Below are 25,133 nucleotides of genomic sequence, written 5' to 3' on the forward strand. Positions count from 1 at the left end.
TGCAGACATACACAGATAAATATGTTCACACACGTGCCATGTGCAGACATACAGATAAATATGTTCACACACGTGACATATGCAGACATACACAGATAAATATGTTCATCACACACGTACCATGTGAGGACATAAACAAATAATATGCTCATCACATGCGTGCCATGTGCAGTCATACACAGATAAATATGTTCATCACACATGTGCCATATGCAGACATTCACAAATTAAATATATGTTAAGAAAACAAGGGTGGTTGTCTCCTGAGGAACGACACCCAAGACTGACCTCTGACCTCCACATACCACACACATATGCACACATGCTGCCCCCCTATATAGACACGAACACACATACAAATAGAACCTGGTCCTCTGACCCCCTAGGTTTGACTATGATCATGGTGTCTCTCCCTCTGCAGCAAACCTCTGATCCTTCCTACCCAGACATTCTCCTCATTGCCATCAACAGACATGGGTTGCTACTCATCCATCCCAAGACCAAGGTAGGGCTTCGGGGGCTGTGTAGGCAGCACAGCCATCTTCCAGTCTGAGGTGGGATGCCTGCTTTCCTGCCTGGCCCTCCCCAGCGGCCTAGCCTCCTGCCAATTGCCTCTCTGTCCCCAGGAACTACTGAACACCTACTCCTTCACCAAGCTCTCCAGCTGGAGCAGTGGCAGTACTTACTTCCACATGGCGCTGGGGAGCCTGGGCCAGGGCAGCCGTTTGCTGTGTGAGACCTCTCTGGTGAGCACAGGCCCCACCTCCCACCCCTGTGCAGCACCCAGAGATGCTGGTGTGTTCTGATTAGTCCCTTCCACGTGGAAGTTGTTTGCCATGAGAAACTGCTTGTCCAGGAGCAGGCTAAGCCAGCCAAGGCCTGCAGGGAGGTTAGATGCATTCTGAAGGCTAGCAGGCAGCAGTGTCCAAGAACTCTATGCTAACTCTGGGCCATGCCAGGCCATTCTGGGGAGAGGGTGGGACTCAGGTCCACTAGAGCAAGCAGTAGTGAAGCCCAAAGTGGGGGAGCTTGTGTTCCTCCTTTCCTTCTGTTCTACCATGTCGCCCCAGAACTCTCCCTGCACCCGCAGCCTCTGACCCCACCCTTTCCTGTCTAGGGCTACAAGATGGATGACCTACTGACCTCGTACGTCCAGCAGCTTATGAACACAGTGAACAAACAGCGGGGCTCCAGGGTCCCAGCCCCGGCTAACCCCTGACGGGTCCCATCTGCACACAGTTTTCATGCCAGGCTTTCATCCCCTTCACCACACACCAGACCACCCCTCCTGGTGTTCACTGCAGAGGCCAATGAAGGTCTCAAGCCTTCTGGCAGGTGATGAGTAACTTCCCTGAATTCACAATAAAAATTCACCCACCAGGAAGGAGTGTGAGTCTCTGAGGGGAAGGGCAGGTGCCAGGTGGGCAGCCTCCAGTCTGGGGAGCTCTCTACCCACCTGAGGGTCTCATCCAGAAGAAGCAAAGGGCACTGTGACTTTCCCCAAAGCCGGATAACAACCATACTCTCTAGGAATGACTTCATGCCCTTTCTCCTCCTCCCTCCCCTCCCTCTGCCACCTCTCTCTTCTCTTGTTCTCTGTCTGGAGAGAGGGTGTCCCTGGGGACCCTGCTTCCTGGGCTCTCTGCACCAGGATGGCTGCTGTGCTCCTGGCTGGCCTGGTGGAAAATACATGTCAGCAGCAGTAAGGAGGGTTTTGGAGACCTGTCCAATTGATAGGCTCTGAGAGATAACCCGCCATCACCATACGCTTACCGATGAGCCAACATGGCCACTGCCACCTAGGCCTGAGGGGTCCTGACTGGTTTTGTCTATAAATTTTGGTGGCAGCGAACCTGGGAAACCTGAAACTCTCTGGTCTGCCCATCTGGGGGTGTCACTGAGTGTTGACCATTCTCAGCAGGAAGTAGCTCCACAGCCCCACCCTCCTCCATCCCTTCCACAAACCACACAGGTGCTTTCCACTGTGAGAATCAGCCTTCATTGTGCAAGTATGTGACCACTTGCAGGTCGGAGCTGGCTGGGGCCGTGTGTCCTGCTGGGAAGTGGGACCTCAGCCTTGGTGGGCAGCTAAGAGGCTTTCTGCAGAGTCTCCTGTGCAGTGAAGGTGATGGGAATCTCAGCCTCCAGCTGGTTCATCCCAGAAGTGGCTGGGTTTGTGATGCGGTGTAAGCACAGGGGCTTACTGTGGCTGAAATACTGATGCCCCTCGAGCCCGGAAGCCTCCATCTGCATGGTGCTAGCCCTGGAGCTGGGACAGCTTCCCAACAAAGCCCAAAGACCTCTCTAAGATTGAAACTCTCCCAGGAGAGTGGAAAGGACAAGTGTCAGGCTGGGATCTGTGAGCCAAGCAAATGGCAGATGATCCTGGCCCCAGTTTGCCCCTATCCCCAGAGGTTGTGGGCACAGGAGGAAATGCCTGTGAGGCTGGGCCAGGTCTCAGCGCAGAAGAGAGTACCATGTAGCCCAAGGTAGACTGGGAACAGAAAAGGTGACATACGAGGAGGAGGGGCCTGGGATGGAGCAGAAGTGGGAGGTGGCTAGCAGGAAGTGGGGCAGGGAGGAGAGGGCAAAGGGTCTGCAGGCAGGCAAAGGGAGGCCGAGGATCTTTAGACTGAGTTGACGTCCACAGACTTGGGCTGGGCCTTGCGTGAGGTCATGTCAGACAGCTTCTTCAGCCTCTTCTTCAGCTCCAGGGGGAACCTTTCATAGCACCTCTTACACACAGGCTTCATGTCGAATTCCACAAACTTGTTCCTGCAGACAGAAGCCCAGCAGTCTAGGCCCTCCCAACCCTGACTCCAGACAGTAGCCCAGAGGCAGAGGAGCAAGTCTCCCTCAGCTGCTCCCTCTGCCCGCCCACTCCAGCCTGTCACAGCTGGCAGACCAGGTTCTAGGGTAAGATGTTGGCCAAAGGGCACTGGGGAAGAGGAGAAGATCTTCCAGTCTCTCTCCCCTCTTGCAGGCTTCTCTCCAGAACCCTCTATGGCTCTCTGCTGCTCTTGGAAGCTTGAGCCCCACCTCATCTCATAGTTCCAGTCACCCCCTACCCTTGTAGGCTTCATGAGAGAGCAGCCACCTGGCAGCTTGCCTTGCATATATTCTTCCCTGAGCCTGAATGCCCTCCCCCTTGATCATTCTCTGGGGTCCCTGGGCTACCTCAACTGCCTGGCCTGCTCTTGCCTCACACATGCCCTGGGCTTTCCTGTGGCTGGAGTCCAGGAAAGTCAGGGCTGCAAAGCGCCCCCCCCCCCTTCCCTTACTCACTTCAGAGTGAGCTTCATGTTGCAGGTGGAACAGGAGAAGCAGTGCACACACCAGGCTTTGCTGAGGGCTGACACCACTGTGAGGCCAGATGTGGGATTAGCAGGCCCCACCCAAACCAGCTGCAGGCCCAGCCGTGCAAACTAGAGCCAGGTGGACCTGTAGCTGTAGGACAACCTCTCCTCCACCTACCCCGACCCCCACCATTCCCAACTCCCAACCCCTCTCACCTCTCACCACCCCACCAGGAACAAAACAAGGGAGGGAGGAGTTTGGGGAACAGAGGCCTTACCGTCACCCTCAATCACATGACTGCAGTTGTAGCAGACATCCCCAAAGAGCTGTGGACAAAGCAAGCCATCAGTGCTTCCCACAGGGTAACAACCCAAGTCCTTTCCGAGCACACCCAGGCCACGAGAAGCACTCCCCGGAAGGGCCACAGGTTGAGACATTGTTCCCCAAAACTCCCATTGCTCCCCACTGAAACATCCTACTGAAGTCCTCCAGCAAGGATGAGGGCCAGGATGAGACCTCATCCCATCAGCCTCTGGGGCCACAATGGTATTCTATCCAAAGAAGCCACGATGTGAACATCTCTTACACACGGGCTTCAAGACTAAGCCGGGGCCCAGGGCCTGAGCACACAGGCCTGGCTTCTAGCATATACAATGGACTCTCAGGTGCCTATAGCACGCCCACCCACATAAGAGGGGACCCCACAAGCCCAGAGACCCTAGGAAGCATCTTGGTATGCTTTTCAGCCTGTAAGAACACACTGTTCCCCCGAGACAGGGCACAGCAGAGCCTGTAGCCTTTCCAGGACCTTCTCCAACAGGTCACCCATGTCCCACTTCTGGACACAGAGACATGGGAACACAGTCCCAGCCCTGCTCTCTCAATGTCTGAGGCTCCTCACTGCCCTCCAGCCCTGTGTTCTAAGGCCTCTGACAACCCTCCAGCCCTGGGTCCCGAGGCCCCCTACCTCTCTCCAGCACTGTATTCTGAGGCCCCTGACCACCCTCCAGTCCTATGTCCTGAGGCCCCCTGACCACCCTCTAGCCCTGTGTCTTGTCAGTATCTGTTCCAGGCCATACCTGGTTATAGTGGGTCTCACAGTAGGCTAGGCCCTTCTTCTCATAGTGCCGGTGCCCCAGGAACGGCTTCTCACACTTGGCACAGACAAAGTGCTAAAGGAAAGAGGGAGAGGCTGGGCAGCATCGGGGCTGCCCCCAGGAGCCCCAGAAGACAGGGAAAGGGGATGAGGCTCACAGCGGGCAGAACAGACACCAGTGTGAACACTGTAGAGCCAGCTGACCCTTCTGTGTTTACTTTGCTCAGGGCAGGATCTCACGTAGCCCAGGACGTTTTCAAACTCACCGTGTAGTCAAGGATGGTACTGAACTTCTGAGCCTCCCAAGTGGTAGGATTACGGGCATGCTCCACCAGGCCTGCCTTGATGCAGTCCTGAGGACTGAACTCGGGTCTTTGTGTACATAATGCAAACATCCTACCAGCTCAGCTACACTGCCAGCCCTCCTCCTCGTCCTTGATTATATCACAGTGATATCCTTTGTCACTGGGATCCTGCTTAGCAAATAGATCATGAGCCCACATAGGTGGCGCTGCCCTGATATTAGTAGGTGCCTCCTGCGTCTCCCACACACCCTGACACACACACACACACACACACACACATGCTCAAGATAGTCTAAGAACCACCTATTATCTTTTGAGCCTGTGAGGACACACAAACCCCCAGAGACTGGGCAGCACATTCCATAGCCACCCAAGGACTAGTAGACCACCCAGGCACTGCTTATGGATGTAGAGATGGCCAGGCCACTGGAGGAGCAAGCATTCTTTCCAGGCATATCCATACGAATGTGGCAGCGCTCAGGGAAAGGGCAAGAGCTGACTCCGGAGCCCACCAATCCCATATCTGTGTGGGGCTGTGCACCCAACAGGTCCTGTGGTCCACAGCCCCACAAGTTGCTCTGGGCAGACTGTGCCTGATGTTTGCTCCTGCCTCTAGGTAAGAGGTAAGGGGAGTGTTACTGTCTGACCACAGTCCATGGGCTCTGGTCTCCTGGCTCCCGTGAAGCTCATGGCCAGAATAAGGAGAGGTTGCTCTCAAGAACAGTTCTCACAGGGAATCAGCCCATGCGTGGCCTGGGATGAGGTTCTGACAGACTGTTAACCATGCTGTTTCTTAATACGAATCTGTGTCCCACTTACGGATTCCTCACAGCCTCACCTCCACGTGCCACTGCTTGCCCAGCGCGTTGACCACACGGCCCTCGATTGGCCGGCGGCAGGCCCCACAGATGGGGACGCCCATCTTGTCATGGCAAGGCAAGCAGTAGAGCTCCCCCTTCAGCTCACGGGCATCGGAGGTCAGCTCCTTCCTAGAAGACAACACAGAGCAACCTCAGGGGCAGCCCTCACCTTCTGTAGGGCCACTGCAACTGCCGGTCTAGGGTACTGTGCCTGAGGCCCTTGCTCTGGCTGAGCCAGCTTGTTCTGATTTCTGGAGCCTTCCTGTGTGCACCCCGCCCAGGCCTGCAGAAAGATCCTGTGTCCTGTCCAGCTAGCTTCTTAGAGAAAGGTCTTTTTCTTCTTGCTCCCTTCTAAGGGCAAGCGCTCGGTGTGCTATTACCCAGTTCACGAGCTTCGGGCAAGGGAGCTGGAGGTTAAAATACAGACAGAGAGACAGCGACACGGGTCATCCTTGAATTCCCCAAGAATGCCCCCTTTATTGTGTTCAGGGGCAGATTATATAGAGATAGCCACGCCCCAGCCAAACCCACCAGAAACCACTCTCCTGCCATCAGGAACTCCTGAAGGTCTCGTGCTCAGAGCAGCTGTAGGCACTCAGATCAGGGGATTACAAGAAATTCAGGATCTGGGGTCTCACTGCTCCCAACAGAGAAAGGTCTTTTTCTTCTTGTTCCCCTCTAAGGGCAAGCACGGAAGGGAAACTAAGGAACCGTAGGAGGTTGTCAGCTTTTCTCTCCTCTTTCTCCCCTCTTCAACACCAGTACCAACTTTACACACTCCATTCTTTCCTCTCTGTTACAGCTCAGCCAGAGTCCTGAGATCCGGAGGCTGCCCCTTATACTGCCCCCCTCAAATCACAAGGGCTCCTGGACAGAGAGCTCAGAGAGAGGGACTTTCCGCCTCATCCCAACTTTACCCTGCAGCCTGTGCCGTAGGCTACCTACCTTGTTTACCTCTGTACTGGGTGGGAATCCCAGCAGCCCCATCCTGTGACAGCCAGGATCACCTTTGTCATACACAGGACCAGGACTGGGCACCTACCCGCAGTGGGAACAGCTGAAGTGGTCCGGGTGGTAGGGATCATTCTTGAACATGAGGGGCTGTTCGTCAATGGCTAGGTGACACCGTTGGCAGATGAATTTTCCCAGGCCCTTGGCCTTCTCGCGGCTGTGGCAAGGCCGGCAGAGGTGCCTGTAGGAGGTGAGAACAGTGTGATGGAGAAGAATCCAAGAGGTAGCTCTTGCCAGAACTGTCTGGCCAGCACCCAGAAAAGGAAGTCTAGAGCCCGGCTTGTGGCCTCAGTGGCAGCTGGGTAATTCAAAGTAAATGAGTCCAAGTTTGAGAAAGGTTTCCTGCCACAAGGATTCTGAAAGGGATACTTTCCCCCACCCTGCAAAAGACTGGGGCAGGTAAAGGCACTTGTCTCCAAACCTAACGACCCAAGTTTGAACCCCAACACCCAAATCCGGGAAACCGTACACATACACTAGAATGCCTGTGTTTGCTTCTTCTCCAAGGCTTTCTGAGCTTAGGCCTAGGACATCGTATAATACAGAAGGGACATTTAGCTGTCGTTTGCTGAGATGTTTTACTTTTCCTAGCTTAGGCCTAGGACATCGTATAACACAGAAGGGACATTTAGCTGTCGTTTGCTGAGATGTTTTACTTTTCCTAGCTTAGGCCTAGGACATCGTATAACACAGAAGGGACATTTAGCTGTCGTTTGCTGAGATGTTTTACTTTTCGCATGTCTTTTAGCACAAGCGACAGTGAATGTAAGTCTTAGAATGCCACAGTGTGTGGCGGGGTGACCGAATCCATGCAGGGCTCATTCGCCCCTTCCTTTGGAGTCTGCCGGATGAAGAGGGGCCCTAGTGCTCACAAGCGCTTTCTGTCCCCAGAGACAAGTAAAGCTGTGTCACGGGGAGGCTCCTGAACCCCAGCCTCTGTCATCACAGAGTCTTTTTTGTGAGGACTTCAGTCATTTCTGATTCTGCTCCTTGCTCTGAGCAACAGCTGTGGTCTTAACAGAGGAGGAAATCAACAAAAGTTCTGTTTCCTCGTCATTGTGTGTGCAAAGAATTTTTGATTCAGCTCCCCAGGCAAAGATGCACAGAAACTCCATCCAGTGCCCCTTGGTCCCCATTCCCCAGTTGTCACTGCAGCGACAATCCTGCTGGGACCTGGCCCTCCTTCCCATGATCCAAAATCCACAGGGGCAATCCTCCATCTGTCACTAGCCTCCACAGCCACCTGACCATTGGCCCTTTTAGTGTGTGTGTGTGTGTGTGTGTGTGTGTGTGCGCGCGCGCGCGTGCATGGATAATGCACCTATGCATGCAGATATGTACATGTGTATGCAGTCAGAAGTCAATCTCAGGTCAGTGTTCAATTGTTCCCCATCTTATTTTTTCCACGCAGGGCTTCTCACAGAACCTGGAGCTCACCAATTTGGCAAAATAAGCCAGTGAGCTGTAGGGATCTGCCTGCCCCCATCTCCCCAGTGCTAGGGCTATAGGCGCACGCTCCCACGCCAGGCTTTTCCATGGACCCCGGGGATCAGACCTCAAGCTCTCATGTTTGCATAACGTAATTGAGCCGTCTCCCCAGCCCGCATCATTACCCCGTTTCACAGGCTTGTCGCAGAGACTGACTCAAGAGCCACCTAGCCATGTGGCTCCCCTGTTATCTCTGTGCCCTTTGGAATCAAGTCACGGAGCTTTACTCTCTACTTGTCCTGAGGTCCTATCTTGAGAACTTGGCATAACGCTAGACACACAAGCAAGGTGTCTGGTACTATTGCTAGGCTACCTACTGTACCTCCACGGGACCGTGGCCACCCATCATTGAGAAGTAGTTCATGGTCAATGTATCGAACATGTGAGTGAAGGCGTGATTATTCAAGAGGGGAAAGAGGGAGAGGGACAGTGGACATAATCTTGTGACAACAGCCAAGCCAAAACTGGGGCCAGTGTCCAAGCACAGGTGGCCTGGCCTCCTCCTAGCCCAGAACAGGCAGCAGCTGTGGCTGCAGCCTTCACTTCTGTGATCCTGGAGCCCCTCCCACCCAGGACATTTACCCCGCAGCCGAGGACACAGGTGCTTTGCCCGGTCAGCCACTGCGGCCAGTTCCTCCTCTCTGTGTCCCTGCCACAGTGATGGTCTTACTCCCCATGACTCCCGTCTACATCCGGCAGCTCCTTCTTAGAATCCATATAGCGTCCAATCAACACGGAAGAATTATGCTTTAAAGCTGTAGCAAGATATGGTGGCTCTCCACCGCAGTTCAGGAAGCTAAGGCAGGAGAATAGCGAGTTTGAGCCGGCCTCGTCTACACAGTGAGACACTGTGTCAAAACCACCAAACCCAAGGGCTAGAGAGATAGTTCAATTGATGAAGGACTTGTTTTTGCAAACATTGGGTCCCAAGTACAATCCCCAGAATCCATTCTTTAAAAAGCTGGACACGGGCCATTGAGACAGGTCAGCAGGCAAAGGTGCTGGTCACCAAGCCCAATGACCTGAGTTCCATCCCTAGGACCTACATGGTAGGAGGAGAGAACCAACTCTTAAAAGTTGTCCTCTGGCTTCTACCACATGCCATGACACACAGACACTCACATAAATAATCATAATAAATTGGGTTTTTTTATTTTTTTGGTTTTTTCGAGACAGGGTTTCTCTGTAGCTTTGGTGCCTGTCCCGAAACTAGCTCTTATAGACCAGGCTGGCCTCGAACTCCCAGAGATCCACCTGCCTCTGCCTCCCAAGTGCTGGGATTAAAGGCGTGCACCACCACCGCCCGGCTAATAAATTGTTTTTTAAAGCTGGGCATGGTAGTATACATTTATAACCTAAGTGCTGGGTGGGGGGGGTTCGTGGGACGGGTGGAAGCCTGGGGTCTCCTATCAGTCACTGTAGCCTGATTGGCAAGCTACAGGCCAGTGAGAGACCCTGTCTCAAAACAACACTCACAAAAGATGGGTGCAGCCGGGCAGTGGTGGCGCACGCCTTTAATCCCAGCACTCGGGAGGCAGAGGGAGGTGGGTCTCTGTGATCTACAAAGTGAGTTCCAGGGTTACACAGAGAAGCCCTGTCTTAAACCCTCCCCCTCAAAAAAGAATTCTCATGTCAAAATGCACCAGGCCAACAGAAAGGAACAAATGCACATAAAGCGTTACTTCTGCAGTGACGTGTGCCGGGGTATAGAGGCAGGCTCTGCCACTTGCTGGAGTTTGCCACAGGGTGAATGAGTTCCCTTCTCTGAGCTTTGGCTTTCTCAACTGTCAGATGGGGCAAAATCCCCAGCTGCACAGCGCTGTGTGAGAAGACAAACCGACAATAGATACACTGGGCAGTAGAGTCTCTCCAGATGTTAAGCACGCATAATTGTAAATGTATTGCTTGTTTGTTTCTGAGGCAGGATCTCAAGTAACTCGGGCTGGCTTCAAACTCAAGGCTTAGCCAAAAATGACCTTGAACTTCTCGTCTCCTGCCTTTGCTTCTCAAGCACAGCTTGAGGATGGAACCCAGGCTTTCACACTCACACCGGACAAACCCTGTGTCGGCTGAGCTCTATCCCCAGCTATAATTTCAAACATTTCAAATAAAAATCTTAAGTCTTTTGAGACCAAGAACGCTGGCTTGAGTGTGCTGTACGGCTGCCCCTTTAGTGATATCAGCCTTGCTGAACTTTGGTGACTCACGGGCAACACCCAACCCATCCCAGCTCTGAGCTGCCCCAGAAGGAGCAAGCCATGGTCAGGGAGCCACTGTGGCCCTCCTGCTGGTCATGCTCAGCCGCGAAGTCCTCCCAGGCCAAAGGCAGGCCTGCCGGGCTGAGCTGCAGCACAGACAGCTCCCTCTTTATAAGGCGCCTGCAGCTGTGCAGAGTTCCACATAAAGGCCATGATTTATTCCACACAACCGAACGGGGCCTAATTATACAGGACGGGACACAAGGACCCTACAGCAAGTGTCTGAAAGAATCCCCTCTCATCGGGAGCCCGAGACTCCTCAGCTCCAACCCTGGCATGCATAACAACACCCCCCACTCCCAACCCCCCCACCCTGCCGCCAGCCCAGTAAGCTTGGGATCCTGGCCCGTTGCCATGGTAGCTGACCCCTCCCTATCCCCCCCACTAGTAGAAAATCATCCCCTTCTGAAATATCCTGTTGTGTCTGTCAATTCCAGCCCAAGACCCCCACCCGGCCCAACCCTTGCCCACTCCCAGGCTCCCAGGACAGTCACACACTTGGCCTCTGTGATGCTCTGTGGCCTGGCTGGGGGGGTGGGGGTACGCACAGTCTGAGGACACACTGGAATATTCAGTGTGTGCTCCGTGGAAGCAGACCCAGCTGGAAAAGCAGCCTACCCCACAAAGGACCCCTCAGGAATGAAGCAGCTTTTCAGGTTCACAGGCGCTGTGGGCTCGCTTGGTCTCTTTAAATAGCCAAGCCTCCCTCCTGCAGCTACAAGGAGTCTACCTGGAGCACCTTCCACTGCTGGCTCACGGGCTGCCTGCTTCCTGTCCTTTCCCTCCTGGGTCCTCTGTGAGAGGTAAGGGGCAGGGGTGGGCGGGGAAGGGTGGGGAGCCTCTGGGGACTCAGCAGAGGTGACGGGGTAGAGACTGCATCCAGTCCCACCGGGCCCTGAGCTGTTTGACAATTTCCACTACCCTGAAATTCTTACTTTATTATTATTATTATTATTATTATTATTATCATCATCATCATCTAGACTGGTCTTGAACTCTGTATGATGGAAGATGACCCTGACCTCTTGCTCACCTTCCAAGTGTTCGGATTCCAGGCACTTGCTACCACACCCTGTTTATGTGCTGGGAATCAAACCCAGGGCCTCATGTATTCCAGACAAGCCCTCTACCACCTAAGCTACATCCCCCAACCCAAATTCTTACTTTTTGAGCAAGAGGTTATGCATTTTCATTTTACACTGGGCCCCCAAAGTTAGGTATCCAGTCCTGGAAATGCCCCACAGAGGACGATGGGCAACTCCAGGGCATATTATGTGATGAGCCACACTCCCAGTTCTGACCACAGAGTCCCCTTGGCCCCCAGAGGTAAAACTGTATCCTGGAAGGTGCAGGACGCCCTCATACCCCAACTTGGGCTATGGAATACCTTGACTTGGAAGGGACTCCCTGCTGGTCTGAGGCCCTGGCAAAGGTGTCCTAAACCCAGGCCTCACCCAGAAAAACTGATCAAAATGGAGTTGAGCAGCTAAGTGTGGGAAACTCCAGAGACACTGGGGTTCTTGGGTGCCATGACAGAAAACATGCCCAGGGCAGCCCTGGTGGAGCCATGCTAACAAGTGTGGGAGGAGCCAGAAGGTGGGACAAAGAGAAGTGACTTATTGCTCCTTGTGGGCCAGGTCAGAGGTCAGAGAGGTCCTGGGACTCAGAGTAAGCAGGCTCACCAGGCAAGCCAGCACTAGGCTTTCAGCAATAGATCCTACTTACTCTCCCATGGGGAGCGAGCTTAAGGGACCCACACACAACACTATGCCTGCCTTAGGGTGGGGCTAGAAAAGAGAGTAAGGACTCTCCCTGGCCTCATAAGTCCAGACAATCAAGCTTGCTTTCCTTCCCTCTGGTACTAACTCCACCATCTAGGCCTGAGAGAGTGGACAGGCACAGAGCAGAAAGTAACTTCTAGATTCTGGGTCCTCCAGCAATTACCCCAGGACCTCCTTACTTTCTGGGAAAACCATGCCTCAGCTGGATTTGGCCTGTGACTGACATTCAAAATGCCTGAGACTCAGTCAGCTCCAAAGGACACAGAAACCCCACCCCCCAGACCCAGGAGTTTCCCTTGGCAGTTCTCCAGCTGTGTCAAGCTTAGAGTAGCTCCACTCCTCTCGAGTTAGCGACAGGAGACTCTGAAGGCATCAGAGGTCCTGCTTCTGACCTTGGGGGACGCATCCTGGGACCCCATAACTGGTTCTGTATTCCCTCCAGCTCTGTTCCCTGTTCTGCCTTTAGCCACACCATGAATGGCCTGGAGGCAGCCCTCCCGAGTCTGCCGGACAACTCCTCCCTGGCTTACTCTGAGCAATGTGGACAGGAGACCCCCCTCGAGAACATGCTTTTCGCTTGCTTCTACCTTCTGGATTTCATCCTAGCTTTTGTGGGCAATTCTCTGGCCCTGTGGCTCTTCATATGGGACCAGAAGTCAGGGACCCCGGCCAACGTGTTCCTGATGCACCTGGCGGTGGCCGACTTATCCTGTGTACTGGTCCTGCCCACTAGGCTGGTTTATCACTTCTCTGGGAATCACTGGCCATTTGGGGAAATCCCGTGCCGACTCACTGGCTTCCTCTTCTACCTCAATATGTATGCCAGCATCTACTTCCTCACCTGCATCAGCGCTGATCGCTTCCTGGCCATCGTGCACCCTGTCAAGTCCCTCAAGCTTCGGCGACCTCTCTATGCCCACCTGGCCTGTGCCTTCCTGTGGGTGGTGGTTGCTGTGGCTATGGCCCCATTGCTGGTCAGCCCACAGACTGTGCAGACCAACCACACAGTTGTCTGCCTGCAACTGTACCGAGAGAAGGCCTCCCACCACGCCCTGGCATCCCTGGCTGTGGCTTTCACCTTCCCCTTCATCACCACAGTCACCTGCTACCTGCTGATCATTCGCAGCCTGCGCCAGGGTCCCCGCATAGAAAAGCATCTCAAGAACAAAGCCGTCCGCATGATCGCTATGGTTCTGGCCATCTTCCTCATCTGTTTTGTGCCCTACCACGTCCACCGTTCCGTCTATGTGCTTCACTACCGCGGTGGGGGGACTTCGTGCACCGCTCAGCGTGCCCTGGCCCTAGGCAACCGGATCACCTCCTGTCTCACCAGCCTCAACGGGGCCCTGGACCCTGTCATGTACTTCTTCGTGGCCGAGAAGTTCCGCCATGCCTTGTGCAACTTGCTTTGCAGCAAACGGCTCACGGGCCCCCCTCCCAGCTTTGAAGGAAAGACCAACGAGAGCTCCCTAAGTGCCCGATCCGAGCTGTGAGCCCTGAGCTGTAAGCCTCCAGGACGTCTTGTCCCTAGGCCAGCTGTCAGAGAACCAGCTCTCCACTGGGGCACATGCTGCCAGGGCCAGCTAGAGACCTCTGTCTTCCCTCGCCACTTCCTGAGCAAACCAACTGAAATGTCAGCAGTTCGTGCCCTGCTCCAAGGTCTTCACTGCAAGGCCATCCAGTCTGAGCAAAGGCATCAAGAGGGAGGGCCAACTAGCTAGGTACAGGATGCCCTGCCCACCCTTCCACAGGGACTCGGTTGGCCTGCCTTATTTACAGCTCCCAGACACCCAGTGACTTCACTAGTGCTAAATAGAGAAGAGCCACAGATACATTTCTGGAACAATGGGAATCTTTCTTCCCCTCCAAACTGTCAGCTTCTTTCATATACAGATGCCCACAGCAACAAAGCCCTATAGAATAACCCAGAAAGCAAGCTGCCCGGGACCCTGAAAGAGCGGCAGCACAGATCTCAATGGAACACTAGGGGTGTCGGATACTTCCTTTGAAGTGCATGGTATATCGTGTATCCCTTGCCGGCCTTGGGAGATGACCTCTTTCTGAGTTCAGGGGACACAGACTCTATGTGAGCCACACATGAGTACATTTCAGACTGGTGGCGTGTGAGCCCAGCAAACACAGCTCTGGACCCCCCTGCTATAACCATGTTCCCACGCCTGCCTCTAGCCTGACAATGTCTAGAGTTTCTCATTGGAAGGTGGCCTGGTCATGCATATGGCATAGATGGGCAGCCATCAGAGCCCGCTAGAGGCAGGAGCGCGGTGTGTGAACCTGTCTCTATCTCACTCAAGCCCAGAAGGGGCATCCCCACTCCCTCCCAAGAGGCTTCTACCAGCCTCGGCTGCCTGGCTTTGAACTGTTGAACTTGTCAGCATGTGTTGGACACTCTAATGTATCCTTTTTTTTTTGTACTTGTTTGTATTACTCTTAAACATAATCGAGCCTTAAGGTGAAGGAAATTATTGTGTTAGTTCAACATGATACATATGTCCTCCCCTGGGATTCTCTTCCCTTCCACCCAAGAATGACCAAGCAAGGCAATGCTTCCCTTTATTATGGTTCTGGTGGCCCAGGCAGACCTGAAGCTATGCATCATGGGGCTCCACATGCCGTTCTAGGTTAGAAGGGCTCTCGGTCTTAACCCTACAACCACCATCAATAGAAAACCCTATATTCTTCTTTTACATTTTGTCTTCCAAAGCATGGGGTGGTGGCCCGTGCACGGCTCATCTCAAAAAGAGCACAGCCCAGACTGTTGCCCCTGATGCCCAGCATTGCTTCTCACCAGTACAGGTCTGTTCACCATTGTGGTCCCTTACTAAGACAGCCTGCTGAATACAATACCATACCAGCCTTTCAGATGCCAGGACCAGTGAGAGGTCATGTGCCTCTCCAGCGGCATAGCAAAGGGACAAGATCACTGTAGGCTGAGACAAAAGTGACAGAGGGGCTTTGACAGAGACCCAAGTACCCAGACAGGAAGGGCATTCTTGCGGGAAGCTGGAAGGTCTCTGGAATGCCTTTTCTGGCACAGGGCACGCAGAAGCAGACTTGGGTCAGAGGAAGAGGATCTTGCAGCTCTATTTGAGTCCTGTTGTGTTAGAATCTCGAATGGAGATGCCACACAGACGGGGCATTGAGCAAAGGAGAGACCTGGAAGAGGCCCCTGGATTGTCTAGATGTGCCATTGAGAGACCCAAAACTTCAAGGGCAGGTATGGACGTGGGCCCAAAGAACACCCCTGTGCAGAGAGAGGCTGGAGGAAGTTAGCACAGAACAGAGGTCTCACTGGGAAAGGAGATGGTTTAGGCATGAGGGCCTTGCTGTGAGGCCACTGAAGGCCAAGGAGAGGACCTGATGCCCCCCGGTCTTGACCTGAGATAAAGAGAAGGTCAACAGCTATGCTCAGGACTTCAGGGCACAGAGGTGTTGCTGGGAGCTTCCCCCAAAGCTTTCCCACGCAGGTGGGAGATGAGGTCATGGCTAAAGGAGAGGTATAGAACCCACAGTGAGGGAGGCAAGGGTGGGAAGAAAGAACAAGGCTTCTTGGAAGGAGAACAGCCAGAGTACCAATGAGGCTTATGTTTCTGAATTTGGGTAACTTGGGCAACTTGGTTAAGGGCTGTCTGTCCAACATCCTCCAGCCATGTGCGAACAGGAGGGAAGGCAGACAACTGGGATCAGCACGGTGCGGTAGCAGCAGGTGGGGTGTCAGGGGTAATAGGGATTTGTCAACTGAAAACTCATCATCCATCCATATCTACTCAAGACCCTTCACCCCAAAGGAACACCCCTTTCCCAGAGGCAGCCCTGTCTGTCCTCCCTCTGCCACCCCCATCCTGATCCGTGCCCTCGGGATTGTGTTCTCCGTCTAGTAGGGGTGGGACAAGGTCCACAGCCAGATCAGTACAGGGTGCTGCAGAGCCTGGAAGGTGCCTGGTATTTGGCCGGACCATGTCTCCTAGAGTGGGGACAAGAGACCTTCCTCTCTGCCCACAACTGCAGCAGCCTCACCTGCCTGCATTCTTCACAAAGCCCAAGTCAGCCAGCTCCACGTCACACAGCTCACAGCGGAAGCAGCCTGGATGCCAGTTAGTGTTCATGGCCTTGATCACGCGTCCAATGACAAACTCACCTGGAAGAGGAGAGATCTCAGCTGTCAGTCAGGGCACACTCCCCCTTTGGCACCTCCCAAGTCCTATGTGCCTGGGGCTCCTCCCAGTTCAGCCTTGTCCAAGCACCCCTCTTTTAAGGACATGAAGAGCAATGCTCAGAAAAAGACAGAGGGGGGTGATAGGTAAAAGTCCCCAGGCTAAGTAGTGTGCCAGTCTTGCCTGTTCCCTACTTGTCCCCTCCCCACTTCCTAGGTGCTGCCACCAGCTCTTACCACAGAATCCGCAGCATGGAGCAAACAGCATTTGGAAGTCATGTTCGCAGTACTTCCGGCCCTCAAACTGCAAACGGGACCACAGACAAAAGACAAGCAAGTCATTCCTCATCCCCGCAATCCCTTGTCCCTAAATAAATACCAGTGGCCTGGGGTCTGAAGAAGAGAGCCTTCTAGAGCTAGCTGGAGCAGGGGACTAGCCATGCAGTTTAGCAGAGTGCAAAGTGAGGGTTTCACAGAGATGCTGAGGGTCCATGGTCAGCTCTTGGGGATTCTGTTATCTGCTGAGGACCCGAGGATCCTGACAATAGGCCAAGGACAATAGGTGGGAGCTGGGGCTGGGGAAGAACGGGTCAAATCTGAGTTATATGTGCCACTTTGCCCTGCATGTCTGACCAGATCAGTGTCCCCAGAGACTACAGAAGACCCGTGGAAGGAAGAGGGGAGAAAGAGAGCACAGGAAGGGCCTGGGGAGCTGGCATGTCAAAGCAAAGGCCCAGAGTGCTGCGGTCAGCCACTGTCATGTATTGTCCCAAGCATGACCAAAGCTTGTCTCTGCTTTCCGCTCCCTTAACAATTTGCTTTCTTTTTAAAAAAATAAATGGGGGCTGTAGCTCAGTTTGTAGTAAGCCCTTCTTTCGGGTCACAGAGCTGCATAAACGGGGAGAGGCAGTGCCCTTGGGAGATGGAGGCAGGAGGCAGCAGAAGTTCAAAGTCACCCTCCATAAGTTTCTTCTTCTAAAGCAACACGCAGCTCTCCCCAGTGAGCCAGAGAGGCTACAAGGCTTGGATTTCCTCAGCGGCAATATCTCCCAAACACCCACTATGTGCTTTGCTTGGCTCTGGTCTAAAACCCCTCACAGAGATCTCTCCAGCCCTCCGCTGACTCTACAGCCAGCCAGCATCTCTCAGGAGCCTGGAGAGCAACAGGAGATTTTCATCTGGCATGCGGGCCACATACCCACATCATCAACCAATGATGCCTAGCCCCCCGCCCCCGCAAGAAACACAGCGCTCTCTGAGCTCTGGTCCTGCCCCCCTCCACTGCAGCCAAGTGGAGCAGTGCAGTCAGTGTTTAACCAACTCTGGCAGAAGGCAACAGAGGCCCTGACTCTGGGTCTGCCAGATGCTGTGGCGTAGATCTTCCTGCCAGGCTAGGACCATGCCGACATCACAAATAGCACCACATAGGCAGAAATAATTTCAGACGCATACATGACGTGAAAGTCTAATGAAATAATGAGAAGTAGGACATTTTATGTGTTTGTTATCTTCATTTTTAATAAAGTACTATACCCCTGTACATTGATACGATTTATTATATGTGTGTGTTTATGTGAATGTAGGTACCCCCTATCCCCCGGAACAGGGTCTCTCTCTAGCCTGTGGCTCACCAAGTAGACCAGACAGACTGACTGGCCCGTGAGCCTCAGGAATCCACCTGTCTCTCTCTTTCCCCAGTTCCGGGACACAGCACAGGCTGGTATGCCCTGCTGGTTTTTTACATTGGTTCTGGGATTAACCTCAAGAGCTCATGATTGCGAGGCGAGCACTCTGATGACCGAGGCATTTCCTCGGCCCGGGCATGAGTTAGTTTTTAAGAACAGCTGTGTTTAGAAAGGACTTAACTACTTGCTCTTGTGAGCTGGTGTGGGCAATTCAGGGCCCTTGACTTTTCTCTGAACTATTTCAAGACTCAATGACCCCACTCCTGGTCCCACCTGGTATCCCAGCTTCTTTCCCAACTGCCCCACAGCCTGTGTGGCACGATGCCCAGAGCCTTTCTCTTCCACTTTGTTTCCGAGATGGTCTCCTTTGCGTAGCCTCCCACGATCTGATCGTGTTACAGGCACATGTCACATGCCTTGAGTAGAGGGGTCTTCTTTACATGTGGGACAAGGGTGTGACTCCTCTGTTCCAAACCCAAGTAACTCCAGTCTCTTACAGAAGACCCCAAAGGAGAGCCACTAAGACAGGAAGATGGAGTCTCTGTCTAGCTCCTGTCACTCTCCCGCTCATCTGCTTCTACCTGTGCTACACACCAGCCTCTCCCCAAATATCCCACATGCTCTGCTTCAGTTCCTCTTCATGTGCTGCTCCTTCTGCAAGATCTCTTCCTGCAGAGGAGTGTGTGTGTGTGTGTGTGTGTGTGTGTGTGTGTGTGTGTGTGTATGAGTGCATGTGTGTGTGTGTACATGAGTCTGTGTATGCATGTGTGTGCGTGTACATGAGTGCGTGTATGCATGTGTGTGTGCGTGTACATGAGTGTGTGTGCATGTGTGTGTGCGTGTACATGAGTGTGTGTATGCATGTGTGCATGTGTGTGTGCGTGTACATGAGTGCGTGTATGCATGTGTGTGTGCGTGTACATGAGTGTGTATGCATGTGTGCATGTGTGTGTGCGTGTACATGAGTGTGTGTATGCATGTGTGCATGTGTGTGTGCGAGTACATGAGTGCGTGTATGCATGCGTGCGTGTGTGTACATGAGTGTGTGTGTGTGTGCATGTGTGCATGTGCCTGTGTGCATGTGCATGAGTGCGTGTATGCACGTGTGCATGTGTGTGTGTGTGCGTGTGTGGATGTATGTGTGTATGTTTATCTCTTCTCTTCCGGCCTCATCAAACATCACCTGCTTACCCAACTCCAACCATGAGAATTCTTGTTTCTAAAGCATCCTCCCCAGATAATGGAATCACTCAGCCATTGCATTCACTGTCTGACCCAATGGAGAGCGAGTGGCATGGTGGGGTTCTTCCTTCCCCAGGGTTGCCCACAGCCTGTCCAGGGGCAGCGGAAGAAGAGTGACTGCAGAAGTTCCCAGCTGAGGGACGGGCCAACACAGTGTGTGAAACTCAGCATTGCTGCCTCAGAGCCTGGCCAGGTCACTCTTCTAGAACAGGCTATGTCCAGAACCTCCTCACCTCATAGAAGAGCCCCTCGGGGAAAGGCCGGAAGCACTGTGCGCACACAAAGCAGTGCTCGTGGTAGAGCTCCCCATTGCTGTTGACGATGCGCTCGGTGGGGGCAAACCGGGCCTGGCAGCGCTGGCACATGGCGTCAGCCAAGCATTCAGACATGTTGCTAGAGGGAACAGAAGAAGAAGGAGGTCAGCACTGGCCAGCAGACTTGCAAGACTGGCCCGGGGACGCGCATGCCCCTGCTTAAAAGGTTCAGGTGGATCCAACCTTTAAGGAAAACAAACATGGCACGAAGTTGTAAATTTCCTTAAAACATGAAATGTTGTTTGTGCAGGGACACACGCATGGGGATGGGGGGCTGCAGGGTTGCAAGCCGGACGGCAGTCTCAGCTGTTGTTCCTCAGGTACCACCCACATTCTGTGTGTGTTTGGGGGGGCAGCATCTCTCACTGACGTGTGTGTGTGTGTGTGTGTGTGTGTGTGTGTGTGTGTGTGTGCGCGCATGTGGCAGCATCTCTCACTGACCTGGATGGAACTCACTAAGCAGTCTCAGCTGGCTGATGGGCAGGCACCAAGGACGCACCTGCCTCGCTCTGAGTCCCTCCCCACAGTGCTGGGGTGTAAGTACATGTCCTCACTCATGACTGCTCCACCGTAACCTCTCCACCACCATGCCTGACCCATCTAAAGCCATGTGCTGCTTAGTTTTGTCACTCTGACACAAACTAGAAATGTCTGGGAAGAGAGAGCCTCAGCTGAGGAGCTGCCCCACCCAACTGGCCTTGGGCATATGTAGGAGACATTTTCTTCACTAGTGGGTCCTGTGGGAGGACCCAGCTCATGGTGGGTGGATCTGGGTTTTTAGAAAACAGCTGAGCCAAATGTGGGGAGCCAGACAGTGAGCCGCTGTCCTCCATGGTCTCTGCCTCGGCTCCTGCTAAGTTTCTGCCCGACTTCCCTCAAGACAGACCGTGGTGTAGTGTGTAACCAAACACACACTGCCTCTCTCTCTCTCTCTCTCTCTCTCCTCTCTCTCTCTCTCTCTCTCTCTCTCACACACACACACACACACACACACACACACAAACACACCTACACACATATCTCTGGGACTCACTGGCCTGCCAATCTACCTACCTGGGTGAGATCCAGGGAAGAGTGAGACTCTCATTTAAAAAAAAAAAAGAAAGAAAATTAATGTGGAGATGGCTCAGTGGGTAAAGCCACTTGACACACAAGCATGAGGACCTGAGTTTGAACCCCCAGAACCCATGTAAAAGATAAGGACAGTATCTCAGGCATGTGTAGCCCCCTCCCAGTTCCTATGGGGAGGTGGGAGACAGGTACCGGAGAATCCCCAGAAGCTTGTAGATCCCCAGAAGCTCACAGGCAAGCTAGGCTGACGTGCCCAGAGTGGAAGGTGAGGACCAATACCCAAGGCAGGGGGCAGCACATCTACACAGTCCAGAGCTAAGCAGATCGCAAACTCCATCCAGAGAACTGTTGTTTTCCCATAACTCGGGATACATCTCAGAATTCCCCAGCCATGACCAGTCCAAGGAAGGCCTGTGGCCTCCAGCACTCCCTGCCAGAGGGCAGAGGGTCAGAGATGGACAGACATTCCATACCCTCCTTCACATAGTCAGCCCTAGAGCCAAGAGCAGCCTGTCCGGCTATCCTCTGAAGAGATAACCGCCCCCCCTTCGCCCTCAGAGCACAGCACTGAGCATGTGAACCGCCCTGCTCCCTTTCCTCAGCCGTCACCCCCAGCTCTCCAGACACCCATAGTCTTGACAGACGACACAAGACATCCCTAGGCCTCACAATAACAGGGCAGTCTGGGACGAGATGGGGAAGTCTTTCTGCTCCAAACACTAAAGGAGGCCTGCTGAAGATCACCTGGGAATAACTCACGCCTCTTCCTGTCCCCTCATCTCCCGGGGTATCTCACAGGCCTGGCCAACCTAGACACCTTCTTCCTCTACTCTAGCCCTTGCTTATGAGTGAGGGGACCCGGGAAGAAAGATGATAGATTTCTTTTAAAAGTTCTTCTTGATGCTGGTATAGTGGCATATCCCTTTAGCCCCAGCCCTTGAGGGGTACAGAGGCAGGTGGACCTCTGAGTCTGAGGTCAAACTGGCCTATACAACGCGTTCCAGGCCAGCCAGGGTTATGTAGTGAGACTCTTTCTAAAGGAAATATAGGGGTTTTTTTTCTCTTTGTTCCATTTATTTATTTATGGTGTGTGTGTGTGTGTGTGTGTGTGTGTGTGTGTGTGTGTGTACGCATGCCCGCACATGTACCTTGTTACCATGTATGGGGGTCAGAGGACAACGGCAGGAGTTGGTTCTCTCCTTCCACCATGTGGGATCCAGGGATTGAACTCAGGCTTCGTGACATGTCTTAGCCTGATCTTGAACCTGGTCTTCCTGTCTCTAACTCCTAGTGTTGGGAATCAACCCAGGACTTCTTGTATGCTAGGAAAGCGCTCTACCAACTACATCCCTGGCCCATGCACCCAAGTCCTGTGAACTTTAGTACCCTCATCTGTAAAACAAGTCCAGCGCCGGCTGCTATAAAAGGCAATGCCTGCAGGAGAGTCTGTTATACACAAGCTACTTCCTGCCCATCACTGGGTCTTTGCGGAATGTCTGCACTATTTCAAGCTCTAGCCAGGTCTGGGGTAAAGAGAGGCTTCCTGGGAAGCAAGCACAGTCTCTAAAGTTCCAATGGGAGTTTCCTTTAGCCAGCAGCTTCCACCCCTGGGACGATTTGGCCTGTCTCCCTAGCCACATGAGCATCGGAGGTCACCAGGCTGCACACGGTTAACAGGGCTTGACACAAAGACAGCCCTATTTCTCATCGTGAGAATACTGGGAAATTAACACGCTGCCTTGGACAGCCGTACACAGCTGCATTTTCACCGTCAGAAATATATTCCAGGAGCTGAGGATGTGGTTCAGTTGACAGAGAGCTTGCCTCACGTGCAAGGGAGCTGTGGGCTGGATCTTTAGCCCTGTGTAATACTGGGTATGGTGGCTCAGTCCTAGCACTCAGGAAGTGGAGGCAGGAGGCTCAAGGTCAGCACCAGCTGCACAGCAAGCTGGAGACCCAACTGAGCTACATAAAACCTTGCCTGCAAAGGAAGAAGAAATGCAGGAAGGAGAAGAGAACAGAGAAGTGGGACAGGGCAAGGGAACATATTCCTATCCGAATCTCCAAATCCATCTGAAACCTGCCTTCTAGAAACCTTAGTTATATGCCTCGGGCAAGCAGCTCCGTCTCTTTTTACCAAGAACACTTCAAATAGGTCCCACCGGTCACAACAGAGAAATGGCATGAGGTAGGAACCAGAAGTCAGGAGCTCCATTAACATGTGTATGCACATTCCTGGGGTCTTGCCGGAACCTAAGCTTCTGTATAGGGCCCACATCCCTCCTTGGGCCTTGGTAGTGTTGTTTGTTATATCCACCCTGAGGTCACTTTCAGTCCTTTGTCACCTGTACCCTGTCATCACAGTTCACAGCAGACACAAACAAAGTTGACCATGGAGGGCCCCATTCCAACTGACTGCATGCAGGTGAACCCCAGGTCCTTGCTTGAGCAATGGGATCACCTAGGCCCATGCTTGTCTGTGCTGGGCCCCCAAAGAAGAACCCGCATATGACAGGTGATTTGCAGATAGCCACAGACGACAGATAGCAGCTGAGTCAACATGGCCTCCCCAGTACCTTCCCTCTGTCTCTGTTCTCTGCCAAAGATGACGCGCGCACACATAGGCATGCTTGCTAGTGTTCCTATGGGTGTGGAGGTCAGAGGCTGAGGCCAAATGTTTTCTTCTCAACCTTGTTTTTTAGACAGGCTCACTTACAGTTCAGCTCCCAGAGATCTGCTTGTCTCTATCTCCCTGGTGCTGGGATGACAGACAAAAGGCCAGCTCTCTTTTGAAAGATGGTTGCTGGGATCTGAACTCTGGTCCTTCTGCTTACATGAAGCACCATATACACTGAGCTGTTTCTTTAGCCCCACAAAGACATTTTCAGGGCTCAGTCCTTTCACTCCCCTTCAAACTTCTCTGTCATTGGCAGGAAATTCAGAAAAACCTGAGTGATGTCAGCCCCGGGATGGCTTCCCTTCCTGTGCTACCAGGTCCTCATCCTGCCCATCCGTGACCGTAGCTCCCTGGCCCTCCTCCCCCACACTTCATCCTCCACCTACCCCTCTGGGGACACGTGCTCCTTAATGCCAATGACCCTATGTCCACTGTCCCGTTCTTCTCAGGTTATCTTCTAGCCAGATGACCCTGAGGCAGCATGTATAGGAGCCATGTTCTCTGGTCTCTCTCCTCTGGGACTCCCAGAATCCTCCTAACCCCAGGTTAACCCCCGAGCTACTATGGGGACCACCCCAAACCCTGCTGTCTCCATCTACCTTCTCTCCCTTGTCTAGTTTCTAGAGAATCAGGCAGTTGCTGCTTGAGAGTCTGTCTAACCTGTGCTGGAATCACAGCCATATTTTGGTAGTGATGTCCTTGACCACTAGCCCAGGTTTGTGCCTCTCTAAGGTGACACTAAAATCACCTATTCCCTAGCTGAGGAGGTAGTTCCATTGGTAGGGTGCTTGCCTGACATTTCCAAAGTCCTGGGTTCAGTCCTCAGCATGAAACACGTGAAACCAAGGCTGTAATCCCACTACCTGGGAGATGGAGGCTGGATCCTCCTTGGCTGCATTGAGACAGAGTTAGCCTGGGACACACGAGACTCTGTCTCACAAAATAAAATAGCCTCAGTCTGAAAGCCACCAAAGGGACGGCATGGAACTATTGGTCTCTGGTGCCTATCTTTGGTTCCTTAACCTACCCAAGCGTTCAAACCTCAGACTTTATCAAAACCAGCTCCAACAAGTGGCGCCTGTTCCCCCACCTTGGCTCCAACCCAGCCCTGTTCCTGTGCCTTGGGTAGCCAGCCTGTCGGAAGGACCAGGAGGGGTTTCCAGGCAAGTACTCCAGGCAAGTACTGGCTTTTCCGGCCATTGTTGTTGGCAACCCCTCCCTCCCCCCCAAGTCTCTCACCATTTACCTGAGCTCTTTGCAAGCCTTGCTTGGCCAGAGAGGGGAGCTGCAGGTACAGCCCCCATCTAGCTAGACACACACACACACACACACACACACCACCACCACCACCACCACCACACCATACCACCCCCATCCCGCCCTTAGCCACCTCCCCCTTGGTAAGGCACAGCAAAGAGAAACTCCTCCGTAGGACGGGAACTCAAGTTACTGGCTGGATTGCCAAAGGGCAGCAGTGTTAGATCTGAACAGAAAGGATATTGTCCCTGCTAGGCAGTCAGCTCCCAGAAAGCAGGGCCAGAGGAGGGCTCCGAGCCTGGGCAGGTCCCAAAACAGGGCTGAGTTCTATCCCTTCCTATATAGTGGGGAGCCTGAGCTCCTGAGCACACTGCGGTGGGGTGTGTGGGGAGCAAGGAGTATGAGCCAAGCCAATCCTTGGAATGGTTAAGAAATTGATGGCTGCCAGGAGGTGGTGGCGCACACCCTTAATCCCAGCACTTGGAGGCAGAGGTAGGCGGATCTCTGTGAGTTCAAGGCCAGCCTGGTCTACAAGAGCTGGACAGACTCCAAAGCTACAGAGAAACCCTGTCTCGAAAAACCAAACCAAAACAAAACAAAAAAACAACAATATAAAGCTA

The 25,133-nt window shown here is 53.2% G+C and overlaps 3 protein-coding genes across 6 annotated transcripts in view; 2 read left to right on the top strand and 1 right to left on the bottom strand.

Moving 5' to 3' along the window:
* The window catches only part of Myo7b (myosin VIIB), a 74,979-nt gene extending 73,601 nt beyond the window's left edge, over window positions 1-1,378 (top strand). Inside the window, exons 45-47 of the mRNA XM_075969063.1 lie at window positions 422-505; window positions 627-746; window positions 1,118-1,378. Of these exons, the coding sequence (XP_075825178.1) occupies window positions 422-505; window positions 627-746; window positions 1,118-1,219 (306 nt within the window). The 3' untranslated portion in view covers window positions 1,220-1,378. The remainder of the gene's footprint in view (window positions 1-421; window positions 506-626; window positions 747-1,117) is intronic.
* Window positions 1,379-1,976: 598 nt separating this feature from the next.
* The window catches only part of Lims2 (LIM zinc finger domain containing 2), a 36,686-nt gene continuing 13,529 nt past the window's right edge, over window positions 1,977-25,133 (bottom strand). For all 3 annotated transcript variants that reach the window (XM_075969067.1, XM_075969066.1, XM_075969064.1), the window contains exons 2-10: window positions 19,428-19,587; window positions 16,505-16,571; window positions 16,132-16,252; window positions 6,601-6,750; window positions 5,537-5,687; window positions 4,377-4,469; window positions 3,575-3,623; window positions 3,286-3,361; window positions 1,977-2,775 (exon numbers count right to left, since the gene is read on the bottom strand). In XM_075969067.1, coding sequence (XP_075825182.1) covers window positions 2,628-2,775; window positions 3,286-3,361; window positions 3,575-3,623; window positions 4,377-4,469; window positions 5,537-5,687; window positions 6,601-6,750; window positions 16,132-16,252; window positions 16,505-16,571; window positions 19,428-19,583 — 1,011 coding nt within the window. In that variant the 5' untranslated portion in view covers window positions 19,584-19,587 and the 3' untranslated portion in view covers window positions 1,977-2,627. The remainder of the gene's footprint in view (window positions 2,776-3,285; window positions 3,362-3,574; window positions 3,624-4,376; window positions 4,470-5,536; window positions 5,688-6,600; window positions 6,751-16,131; window positions 16,253-16,504; window positions 16,572-19,427; window positions 19,588-25,133) is intronic.
* On the top strand, window positions 10,789-17,092 carry Gpr17 (G protein-coupled receptor 17). Of its 2 annotated transcripts, none has more exons than XM_075969069.1 (2): window positions 10,789-11,118; window positions 12,539-17,092. In XM_075969069.1, exon 2 carries the CDS (start codon window positions 12,570-12,572, stop codon window positions 13,587-13,589), a length of 1,020 nt encoding a protein of 339 aa, XP_075825184.1. In that variant the 5' UTR covers window positions 10,789-11,118; window positions 12,539-12,569; the 3' UTR covers window positions 13,590-17,092. The 2 variants fall into 2 exon arrangements, with proteins under 2 accessions (XP_075825184.1, XP_075825183.1); XM_075969068.1 differs by having other exon boundaries at window positions 10,802-11,118; window positions 12,563-17,092.

This window comes from Microtus pennsylvanicus, chromosome 4 (genome assembly GCF_037038515.1).
Source record: "Microtus pennsylvanicus isolate mMicPen1 chromosome 4, mMicPen1.hap1, whole genome shotgun sequence".
NCBI lineage: Eukaryota > Metazoa > Chordata > Mammalia > Rodentia > Cricetidae > Microtus > Microtus pennsylvanicus.

What these genes read in the sequence shown, in the direction of transcription:
- Gpr17 (XM_075969069.1), top strand. Translation starts at nt 12,570, where the DNA reads ATGAATGGCCTGGAGGCAGCCCTCCCGAGTCTGCCGGACAACTCCTCC.